This window comes from Charadrius vociferus, unplaced genomic scaffold (assembly GCF_000708025.1).
Source record: "Charadrius vociferus isolate BGI_N301 unplaced genomic scaffold, ASM70802v2 scaffold379, whole genome shotgun sequence".
Lineage (NCBI taxonomy): Eukaryota > Metazoa > Chordata > Aves > Charadriiformes > Charadriidae > Charadrius > Charadrius vociferus.
In genome coordinates, this window is record NW_009649938.1 from 218,789 (window position 1) to 231,326 (window position 12,538).

General features: G+C 36.3%; 1 protein-coding gene across 1 annotated transcript in view; it reads right to left on the minus strand.

The window, feature by feature from the left end:
- The window catches only part of CAPS2 (calcyphosine 2), a 43,450-nt gene extending 34,584 nt beyond the window's left edge, over positions 1 to 8,866 (minus strand). Inside the window, exons 1-5 of the mRNA XM_009891416.1 lie at positions 8,712 to 8,866; positions 8,536 to 8,581; positions 5,025 to 5,183; positions 2,711 to 2,833; positions 10 to 77 (exon numbers count right to left, since the gene is read on the minus strand). Coding sequence (XP_009889718.1) covers positions 10 to 77; positions 2,711 to 2,833; positions 5,025 to 5,183; positions 8,536 to 8,581; positions 8,712 to 8,866 — 551 coding nt within the window. The remainder of the gene's footprint in view (positions 1 to 9; positions 78 to 2,710; positions 2,834 to 5,024; positions 5,184 to 8,535; positions 8,582 to 8,711) is intronic.
- Positions 8,867 to 12,538: the final 3,672 nt, after the last annotated feature.

Genomic DNA, 12,538 nt, shown 5'->3' on the forward strand with positions numbered 1-12,538 from the left:
TTCACTTACCTAGATAATTGATCCACCATCACTTGTTCTACTACAGCCTGTTTTCTCCTCTCTGCAGCAACATCCTCCTGCAATGAAAAACTGACTGAGAGAAAATGAAATATATAACACCAGACACTTCAAATAATAAATCACCCTTTAAGACAGCGTTCAGAGGTCACAATCTTACCAATGTCACAATTAATCTTTTTTTTTCCATCTTTTTGAATAGAGTTCTATTTGCATAACAAATAGACAAATAATATTCTCTACTACACACTCAAATTGTCTATGCCTATTAGCTGTCAATAAATATGAGAATTCTAGTATTTCTGTTGACAGACAGCATCCTTATCTCTGTATTCTTTCCAATAAATTCTGTAAGTACAATACTGCCTGAGGAAACTCACACTCTTCCAGGTTTCATGGTTGACACAGATTCCAACTCAGAGAATGAAACTTTACCTCCAGCAATATTTAGTAAAAAAAAGTCTTTTAAGACTTAGTCTCAAGGCACAATTTTTATTTGCTGCATGCCACAATAATTTTATGCTGAGACAGGCCAATCTGAAAAACCTTTCAGGAAAGATCATCCTAAGGGGGAAGGGGATTTAACATGATATTATTATTATTTTTATTAGAGTAACACTGAACCATATCCTTGTGCCATTCACTGTAAAGTGCTCAGGCGTTGATCTTCATTTGTTTCATAGAAAGAGAAAACAAAGCACAAGAGGATGCCCCCAGGACAGCATGGAGGCCACTGGCAACAACCAGGCCCCGGTATCTCTTCTTTGTTTTATCTTCCAGTTTTCGGAACTTTTTCACTGCACTTAAATTTTTCCCCCTCAAAAAAATAATATTTATATATGAGAAAACAGAGATTATTATTACTGAGGGGGAGAAAACAGAGATTATTATTACTGAGGGGGTTTATGCAACCTTTTTGACAACTCTGTAGATATCCTGAAACCAAAGAATTAAGATATTTTTCAGACTGGTTATTTTTTCCACACAATTTTTGTGTACAAACAAAATTCTAGATAGATCAAGCCTTCCCATGGCTGAAGAAGAACCAAAAATTGGTTCCCAGACACCAAGTAACTGTAAGGGATAATCCCTAATTCCACAGAGATGTTATGGGTATAAATCACAACCTTCAAGAAAATACTGATTGGCATTAGCCAAAAAAAACCCAAACCAAACCCCTCAAAGCCCCAGCAACCAAAAAACCCAAATAAATAACGTAACATCAGACCAGCTGGTGGTTATTCCGAACAGATTTTAAGCCTTAAAAGATTTCAGAATTATAGGAGATATAAGAGCAAACTAAAAAGCCCCCTATTTCATTTTTGCAGCTATTAGAACTGTAGGTGCTTTATTCCGAGTTACTGAATTTTTGCCCATTAACTGTCACAACAGATGTATTAAAAAGCATTATGTAAAAGAGGACACAGTGATAATACATAGCAGTGTAAAGCACAACATATTCCTTGGACCCCGTCTTATAGAGCCAAACCAGCTAGCACGCTGAAGAAAGAAACCTTACACCTTGAATTTCAATTGAATACTAGGTCACTAAATGTACTCTTCAGTTTTGAAAGCCATCACTCTGCACATGCAAATGATGAATCATGCAATAGCAAATCTCAAGGTTCTTCATCATTGTAAATAATCCTAAATTCAAGTCTTAGCCTTAGATGGGCATGAATCCTATTATTCAGTCCTAAAACGAGTAAAAATCATGTCTATGTAAGAAGTTAAAGAAACATATTGGGCACATCCATATAGGAAGAGTTTTAATTCCCCTCTATGCATGCTAGATGCTATAATTGTTGCTGGTTTTCGGGGCTCCCTCCTTCCCAAGACCAATAGGGATGAGAGGAATCTGGAAGGGATCTGACAGAAGATTAGGGTCAAAGCAACGGAAAGGAGAGGCTAAGGGAGCGTGGGTTTGTTTAGTTTGCAGAAGCAGCAGCTACGAGGCATTCTGAAGACATCCTACAACCAAAGAGAGGTTACAAAGAAGAGAGAACCAAACTTTTTTTGACAGTGGCCAACAGTATAACAGGGGACCAAGGTTACAAATTGAGCCTTGGGAGGCTTGATATGGATAATAGGAAGAACCTTTTCACAAGGACAGTAGCGTATCACAGGAAGATGTTGCCTAGAGATGCTGTAGGATCTCCATCCTCAGAGCTTGAAGACTCAGCCAAAGCTGTGGCTGATCGGATCTAATACCCACAGCAGAGCCCACAGAGCTTACAAAGCCAGTTGTTATCACATACTCCACTTCAGGAGTTAATGAGGGAAAAGAGCCCATTTACTCCAGAAACAAGTCAGAGTAAGACCTCATGGAATCATGGAATCCACGGACCATGGAATATAGGCTCAGGTACAAGCTACAGGCCAGAGGAAATGTTAACACAAGTCACTCAGTTAATCTTAGTTGTATGTATATATTTGTATTTATTATTCATAATTTCCATTCTCATTTATATACATTACTGCATAAAATACAAGCATTGACGATAGTATTAAAAAAATGCTTACTGGATTGCTCAGTTCAGCTCTGCTTGAAACAAATGTTTAAACTCCTATGACTTCAGTGGATGCAATTACATACTAGGAGCAAATCATCAAAGGCCTAACTTCTGCTGAACATCTGGGAAGTCATTCTACGAGTCTAGACAGTTAACACCATATCAGCCAAAATACTTACAGCTTCTGATTTCCTTATACTGTGCCACATATTACAGGGCTTGCTTGTGTAGCATTGTTGCAGGAGAGCTTTCTCATCAAGAGCTGTAAGATCATCACTATGTCCATCTTCAAGTTGTGTACCCTATCCAAAAATACACTATTTTCATAAATTTAATTGTAAGAAAACCAACCAAACAAAAAAAAACACACACAACACATTTTCCTCAACAATTTGCAATCAGCAACTCAAGAGAGGGCAGACTGTTAGTAACTTTGTGAAGAAGACAAGAGCTCATCCTTTCTCTCTTGTTCTCCAGAACAGCCAAGAGAAAGAGGCAGATGTGCCATTATGCATATAGCTCAAAGTTCACCATTGCAGAGATGCTGCTCTTTGACCAGCAAAGAAATTAAATACAGTTTAGACAGAGCAATGCCAAAGCATAGTGCTGAACCTAACAGACTTGTAAATAAGTCTGAGGTTATTACGGCAATATCTCCTACAAGGAGGATATGAAGAAAACTGACAAAGGAGACTGTTTACAGAAGTCAGGAATGAGGGAACATGGGAAAGAAATCAAAAGAGTAGGTTTTGTTAGCTATGCTCCTCTAGGAGCAGCTTCTTTTCACAGAAGAAAAGTTATTACAAGTTCCATTAATCAGATAAAGTAAGTACCTTGAAATCTAAAGAAGTTTTGATTTATTAATTTAATCAAGTAGTGATAATATCTAACACAGGAAATTGTTCTGCTAGACATTATATTAATATCTGTCATAAGAATTGATACACATGGCTTCTAGTGCTTAGCAAGTATTTTTCTGGAAGCCAAAATCACCAGAATAAGCCAGTCCTGCTTTTTCTTTCCCAGTATACACTTGCCACCTATTTCTTCAGTTCAGATTAACTTGGCTGCTCCTGTAAATACCCTTTTGATGGGCTTGCAGTACAGCATATAAAGGAGTCACTCCTTGGAAAACTGATGATGTGATGGTGTCAAACTGATACATTAACAGTGGAATCATTAAAAAAAATAAATATATATATATATATATAATACTACAACAAACCCCCAGAACTGACAATTTTAACTGCCACCAAACATAAAACTAAACAAAATAATAGAACTGCTTTTTTCACTCAACTCTTTTACTCATAGAATGTTTACTTACAGGTACTTGCAGATTCTCCAAGTTTTAGCTGAACACTAGAAGCATGACTATAAGCTGAAAGCCCCTTTAAAACTATCAACAATACAAGTAAACCAATAACAACAATATGTGAAACATAATCTCTGTCTTATGCAAGACCTTTCCTTTTCATTCTACTGAACATTAAGGAAGTAAAATCAGTAAACTCATTATTATTCATCACAAACCTTTCCCCTGAAAAGCAATGAGCACAATATGTTCCCTCAACATCTGCATACTTAAGTTTTCATTAAGATTCTTAAATGGTCATCTACCCTCAGCACAGTCTAGCATTCGACCAGTCCCCGCAGCTGTTACTTACTTTGTTTCCCATTTCCTTATCCCTAAATGATGTATCTTGCTCTGTGCAACCACCCTTTTCCACTATCTCTTCCAGAACAAGAGGAAAGTTGGTTTTTTTTCACCCCTGTGTTTTCTAGTTTCTCTCCACTGATCTTCCCTTGTTTACATCTGAGTTTTAATTTAAAAACATAAAAGAAAACCTGGTGGAATTAATACAGCTTGCAGTCCAACTTCGCAGTCCAACTGTATTGGATCTTATACAATGTCAAAACAAAAAGTACAGATAACATCTTTCATTATTTTAACCCCATATTCCCTTCCATTTTCAGTATTAATAGTTCTCAAAAGTACAGATTGCATCTTTCACTTCTCCTTTTTTAAGTCCTATATACAGTCATAATTGAATAGAATAATAATTACTATACTTCTGTATTTAAAAAATAAAAAAGCTTAAATGCATTTCTATATTTGGAAATACCATTTTACCAAGAACTTCCTGCTGTCTCTCATCTTCTTAGGCTGAAAACTTCCCTATCAATCACGCTAATCTTCATGCTCAGGTTAAAGGAGCACTATGAAGGCAAATGTTACATTTCTTATCAGAGAATACAAGCATTCTTAGATTCCCAGAGCACCTCAGTTTCTCACTCTGGTGCAACTGAAACAAGCTTCCTATACTTTATTTCCTACTCAACGTTAGATGCTGAAATTACACGTTTTTATTTCTTTTTGATAAAAACATGGAAGAAATTAGTTACACACACATGCAAACCTCTTCAAACACTGTAATGAAATACCAGCACACATTTGCTATTTGAAAATGCAATTGTTTCTTTGCCAGCTACCTTTATTGAAGCTTCTGGACACTGGAGGTGGTCTTTCTTCTTTTCTGCGATTCTCTGAGAATACTGCTTATATTCTTCCTTTATATCTGCTTCATACTGACAATACTTCAGTTTATATCTGTCTGTTGGGGATGGAAGATTTTCTGGTATTGTCTTCTGCTCCAAAACAGAATGCTAAAGCAAAGAATAATCAATATAAAAGCCTCTGGTTGATCTATTGAACAAGAACAGCATTACTATAATTCCCATCCAGTGTAACCTCGGAAACTTCTTGACACTATGCTTCACATTAAGAAAAAATGCAAATATGACTGCATATTCAGGCTTAATTTTCGGTGAGTTCTTCATATTCTGCCTTTTTTTTGAATCTAAAAAGTACACAGCCAAATGGTTTACATCACTTTTAGAGAGAAGCCAAAATTCAGTGGTTCTGCCCTATAAGATAATGTTACAAATCACAAAAATGGGAATTCTGACATTTGATTTTGGATGGCTGAAAACGGGCTGAAGGATTTTTTCAATCAGAAGTTCTAATATTCTTGGATGGCAGATAAGTATTAGTACTGGGACTTCCTTCCCTAGAACAACATCAGCTGAAAAGGCAGTGAAGCCAGCTAAGTATCTTCCTAACTTTACATCCATTTCAGGGCTCTACACAACGGAGGCTGCATCAATAGAAACAGCAACAATGAGAGAAGGCCAAGACTCCATTCTTCTTTCTCTCCCTGAATAACCAACACCTTCAATGTTTAAGTGATGTTCCCTCAACACTAACAAAACTAAGACGGCCTTACCTAGCATCTCGACTTGACACATCTCATCTTGCAACACCAGTGTAACAGTCCTGTTCTAAAAAACATTTCTCAAAACCCCAAAAGATTTATGTTCTTGAAAGGGCAGCTTTCTCTTTCAAAAGAGGATCCACATACCTCACTGGTTAATTCCTGAATGATAAGACTATATTTAAATTATTCTTCCAAAAGTGACCTATTTTGGGAAGATTTACTTACGCAGTCTGTTATTGAAGAAGCTGGAATATATGCTCAGTCAGGGCCCCAGAAGCAAGCAATGCAGAAATAAAGGCCGCTCAGAGGAATACATTAAAATATTTTAGAACTGCTTGAAAATCTTCTCCACAAAAAAAGGAGGGGAAAAAATATCAGGCAAAAAAAGAGAGAGAGGAAGAGCAAAAGAAGGTAAGTGAACAGAAGACATATTCTCGCACATTCAGCACTTAAGTATTTAAGACATAATGAAGGCAGAAAGCAAGCAGCAAGAGATAAAGGAAAGTGGAGAAGAAAGGGAGAAAGACCCTAAGAAATAGACAAAGCAATACCAACCTTCCATTAGCCTTCCTGCAGTTAGAGAGAATTATATGTACGAACTTTATATTTTAAAAAAAATGGTAAAGCAAGCATTGAAATCACAGGCATCCAGACCTAAAAAGAGTATAGCAACTCAAGTATGTTTGCACTGCACACTCGTTGGGCACGTAGATATGCTGAGAAGTACTACATTCTTGGCCCGTTATTTTAAAAAAAACAAAAAAAAACCAAAAAAAACCCCAACTTAACAATTTTAGTTTTTATTTAAATGCATTTTTTTTCCAAGTTGAGAAACTATTTGGTTACATAGGAAAACATAAAAAATTATGATCTTGGCAGATTCACCTTGAGCTCCAGCCAATTTGGAGTCCTGCCACAAAAGTCCCTATATTATTCTTTTCACGGGACACAGGTTATATACAAATTAATTAATAATTGTTTTTCCCTCTAAATATAGTTCTCTTTGAAACACACTCATTAGAGTATTTCTTTGGTTTACGTAACTTAAATATTTTTGAAATAATGGACTTTTAGACAATATATTTTCAAATTCTTCCAAAGAGAGATATCATTGAGAAGTTAGGATATTTCTTGCACCCTAACCAAACAGAAACACACTACTAGTAGTATGATTTTTATCACGTTTATGTATGCTGCACGATTATGACAGAAAATAATCATGTACGTAGCATTATGGGATTAGTTGAAAGCTCTAGATATCTAAACTCTCAAATATATAGGGACTACAAATAGAAGAATACTATTTGCAGTACTTCAGCATTTTCCCTTTAATTATCACATTTGAAACACTCAAAATACTAATGGAATGACAGCAGATTAAAAATAGTGTCTCCAGTAAGCTAGTTCTGATCACACAAAAGAAGTTAAAACATCTTACATTTTCAAACCATACACCCTAGTACTCTACTACTGAGTTGCTAATGTTATTTTGTCAGTGTATATTTTCATAGCTACTTTTCCTTTAGTTTAAACAGTGTCTAGAAAATCTTGTCAGAAGAAAATAGAGGTAAAGAGACATTAAATATGTACCAATGATCAAATAAACAATTGTCACATTCATTTCTTCAAATTTAATTCAGATATAAGAGTTCAAAGGAAATCTTTTCCTGCATTCAGGGAACAACTGTAATAACTGAGTAATTAAATTAATTCTTAAACTTGTTACAGTGGATATGGATCCTGAACAGTGCTGTACTGTACTATAAACCAGAATGCTACCATCTGGACTACTGATTTTCCTTATAAAGCACCTAAAATTTGTGGTGATTAAGTTTCTTAGTCATCCAGGGGAAAAAAAAATGCTGATATGTGATCAGGAAATTTTACAACAGAAGTGCTCTGACAAAGTGAGCATAATTCCAAAGTTAACATCACAGTTCCGTTTTAAAGACAAGAGACTTAAGAAAAACCCTACGAAATGGCTGCACACACCACCAAAAGTCTCCTTTTCACCAAAAGTAACTACTCTTCCATACAAATAATATATACTGTTTGTAAACTTGTATTTTCTTCGATCACTTACTACTATTGATCTTTACTTTAAGCTCCACTTTGTTTAGAAAGATAAACCAAAATTACATGCTACCTCAAAAGTATTACATTTTTCAGTTGCTTTGACAATTTTTAATAAAGCTAGCTATGAATGTATCTCTTCAAAAATAAGTACAATGAAATGGATGACTGTACCATCTAACAAAGAGGAAGACAGGTATTTAAGAAAATAGGATTTTTTAAATATTCTAGAAGTTTCTTAGTAAAAAATACTTTGCCAAAAATATTTGGGACCAATAGCACTTTCAGATACGACTTGAACCAAAAGAAATAAAGAGAACTTCTATAATAAAGCTAAGTATGCTTTCATAAATTACTGCTAAAGGGGAATATTTTAAAGATATTTGTAGCATCAGACTGACCTGTTGACCCTGATGATGCTGTGCATATGGCGTTTGTAATGATGTTCTCCAATCTGAAAATGAATCTAGACGGCATGTATGAGGATAACTTCCACTGTATGGTATGTAAGAGTCTCCATCCTAAAATTACAGGAAAAAAAAAAGAAAGGGACAAGCAATGGTACTTGTTTTATATTCAAAGCGATATTTTTATAAACTCATGCAACACATAAATTCTAAAAACTATTCAGGATAGAATTAATTTATAATTACCTCTTCATCAGAATCTCCCAGCCTCCCTAGATCTAGGCATGGCACCCTGCAGGAAGTTAAAATGATTTTAATAGCAATATGTTCTCTTATTTTTCAATTACAGTAAAAACAAACTGCCTATTAGCTATTATTATCAGCTCCTTCACAAAAAAATTCCCTGCTATGAACACTTTCACTGTAACTGGAGATGGCCCACTTGGCAAATTCCTATTAGCTCCTCTTGCTTCAGCTCGGGAACTGGCCAGTGAGCTTTTCCTCTTCCCCAGTTGCAGAGTACCCTGGCAGCCGAAAAGGGCCCAGTAAGGCCCTTCTTCACTCCCAGCATAGCCATCCTGGCTTCTCTTCACTCCCCAACAGGAGCTGCTGCAACAAGATCATAAATCAGGGATTCCTTATTCCTGTCCTCCACAGCAGATCTGGGGCAATATCCCTCTATGATAGTCACCAGAGAGGCAACAGGGAAGCAACTGCTCCTTGGCATGCAAACCTTCCAAACTTTTTGGAAGAGATTAAGCAGAATGACATACTGAAGTATAGTTGGCTTCCACTGTGCTAAAGAAATAAAAACATCTCCCAATTCATCAAAGCATCTCTGTGTCTTCTGCCTTTACTCCAGATATATTCTGGAATTATAACAAGATTATTTCTTGGAATAAGAAAGCTCCTTAATTTCCAGTCTTTTTTTATTAGAGGATGACATAGAAATTGTATTTATTTGACTTCAGTATGAACAATCCAATGCCCTGGTCACACATACTTGTAAAATAATGTAGAGAGATACACCGGCTGTAAGGCATTTCAGTAAACAAAAACCCCTAAACTATCAAACACGATCCTTGGAATAGCAGATGCTGCTTATCTGCCAAAGTCCCTATAAGGTTTTAAATTCTATAGGCACTGTACAAAATTTCCCTTTGCTTGTAAAAACCCTTCATAATATTTTCTTTGTAATTTTTACTGTAATACCTGCAAAGGCAGCTAATAGTTAAAACAAACAAGTTTTTCTCTTTTTGCAGACTATTATATTAAAAATATTCAAGAAAGACTAGGTATAAATATGAAAGCCCTGAGTACAACTCTACCATTAAGCTCAACCAAATGTAAATCAACTTAATTCCAATGTAAATAATGCATCAAAAATTCTATTCTAAATATAAATCATACAAACCAAACCTATGATGATAAATTTCATGGAAAACCGAGTTGCATACCAATGCAAATGCAAATGGATTGTGTTAATAATGCACAATTACACAAACTGATGAGAAATATAAGCAGACTTACTCTGGTGGGCGAGGACCGCGAGTAGCCCGTGTATCTGGTCTCCAGCCCTAGAAGAAAGACACATTAGTACATACCTACCGGGATCAGGATTAAAATACACAGTTCTCTCTTTCAACTTCCCCTGGAATATTTAAAATCAATGCCTCAAATATCTGTCTGACATATTTCACCAAAATGCTACTAACAAAAGGAAAAACAAAAACTTTCAATGAAAAGTTGATTCTTACAGAACATGAGACTAAAAGAATGACTATTCAGACAGAAAGATTTCAAGCCATGAAGAATCCAGACAGTATCCATGTCAGCTATTAATAACGTGTTATAAATAATCCATGTTCCTGAAACTTTGTACAATCACTGCTCACAGGGGTTTAGGTCCTTGTTTCTTGGGAACCAACCCCTCAGCCAACCCTTAAACCAAAACCGCAATACCGACAGCTAGCTGGCTCACATGGACCTAGCTCAGACCCCAAAGAAACTATGATATTTGGTGTAACTGTATCATCTCAGCTTTAGTACAGCAGCACATGATGACCAGGCAGCTTGTGTACTCACACTATTCATTTTGCATGACTGTGTACCACACAGAGCGCCAAACTCAACTGAGCAAGAACATAGAAAGAAGAAAAGACTCAAGCCAAAGCTCCATCTACCCCACTATGGCTTTCTGAAAACAGCCAACAGGAAAACCCTAGGGAAGACAGTTTGACTGGGGCAAGCACCTAGTAACAATTCACCCAACTGGCCTCCGAGTCTGAAAAAAAATGTGGTTCAGGGAACACTTCGGCTTGGAGATCTCAGAATCACAATCTGAACTGAGGAGACATCCAATTTCAGCGGTGCCCTAACACCTTTCATGATTTGAGAACAGTCACAAAACTGTACCTCCCTTCCTGCCACACACCCTTGTAGCTGCTCCTGAAAACGAAGTTTACAGTTCAGCAACACTACCCTCTAGTGCCTTCAAAAAAGGGCACTCAGGTTTAGAAAAAGAAAAAAGTTTCTCTCCAGGAAGGTGGCACATAATAAACACCACCATCTTGTGGTCATCTATGTAAAAAAACGTTAGGAGATCTAACACAACTTAGTCTTTTTCTTAAGACTAAATGAAATGCATTAAATCACAAGTAAATAATTTTTCTGTACCATTTCAACTGTGATAAGATAAAGAACGTACCACATTCTAAATGTTAAAGTCTTAACATAATTCTGTTTCCAGAAGTCATCAAATCAGGAAGAAAGCAAACAAAAATCCTGAAGACCATCCACATTTACAGGGTGAAGTATATAGTTACAACCTAACTTTAATCTATGTTTTATTCTTGCAAGCCACCAAGAATCAGATGGACTAGGAAGTCTAAATTTAGACACTGAGGGGCACGAGAAAGAGAAGGAAAAAAGGGGTGGAAAGATTAAACATTTATTTTCCTTCACAACCAATACGAAATGCCTCAAATTCTCTTGTTGTAAACAGGTATTTCATTCTCAAAAGACTGGCTGAAAGGTAACATTATAACATTGATGTGATACTGTTTACAAAAGGTCCTTTTTCATTCCAAATCAAACAAAAAAAGAAAACAGCAACTTGGCAGTCAAACTCCAAGAATTCCTCATGTGGTCATCCAACAAATAAGGAAGTTAAATGGGTGCTTGGGGGCTAAGGGAAGATTACCAATTAACTTTACTTCATGGGCGTAAAGCCCACAGTATCTGTGAGAAAAATCAACTGTTATCAAAAAACCTCATATTTACCTTAACTATATAAAAACAATGGCCCTCAGAATCCAAGATTTTATTTTTACTAACCCAGCTTTCAAAAGTTAGCCTGAAAGTTTCTGCTACAGTGATCTTGTGAGGGTTGCACACCTAACTTATCTCAAAACATAGACTATTAGGAATACCTGGAAAACAAAATTCCCCTTCATAATGAATGCAGAGCACTGAGATTCATTTTACAGATCAGTCTGAAGTCATGCCTCTTGAAATTATGTTTTGGGAGTTGCTTTACTTTGTTGCTGTCTTGCAAAACAAAACCACGGACAAATCTGTTACTAATATCACCAAGAACCTGAGACAGCACACAAAGCAGATTCAAGCCTCTGTTGCACTTATTTGCAAGCACTAGTTTGTTCCCTGAGTTCTCCACATCCCAGCTAAGTACCCAGAGCATCAGTTAGTTTAAGACAGCTGGTTTATTGGAAATTCTTTCCTTCGTTTGAGAAGCTGTTGTACTAAACTATAGCTTTCTGACAAAAGTAATTTCTTTAAGTTTCCTTCTCTACAGAATGTATTGTAACCTCAAACTAAAAGCCTTCTGAAGTATGATTAAAATATTTGTACAAATGTCAAAATAAGGAAGGAAAACAACCACAAGCCTGCCATTAACATACCTGACGTTTCTTCCCCATCGATGACAGCTGAGTCTGCCTTCGAGGGGACACAGCAACTCCTTTAACTTCCAAATCCATGCAAATTCAATGACAGCCTTCAGAATAAACTGAAAAGCAGAAAAAAGCTATTAAGAAAATAATGTCTTTTTTACAGAAGTGCTTCTGTAAAGAAACATTATTGCATTGGAAAGAATGCGCCTTATCACCAATAATTTGGGTACTGCCTTCAGCAATCTATGAAATGTTGCTTGGTTCCTTTTTTCACCGCCTCTTAATTTCAGTCTTCCCTTACTAATGCTTAACCAGATTCCTGTTCAAATTTGACTTTC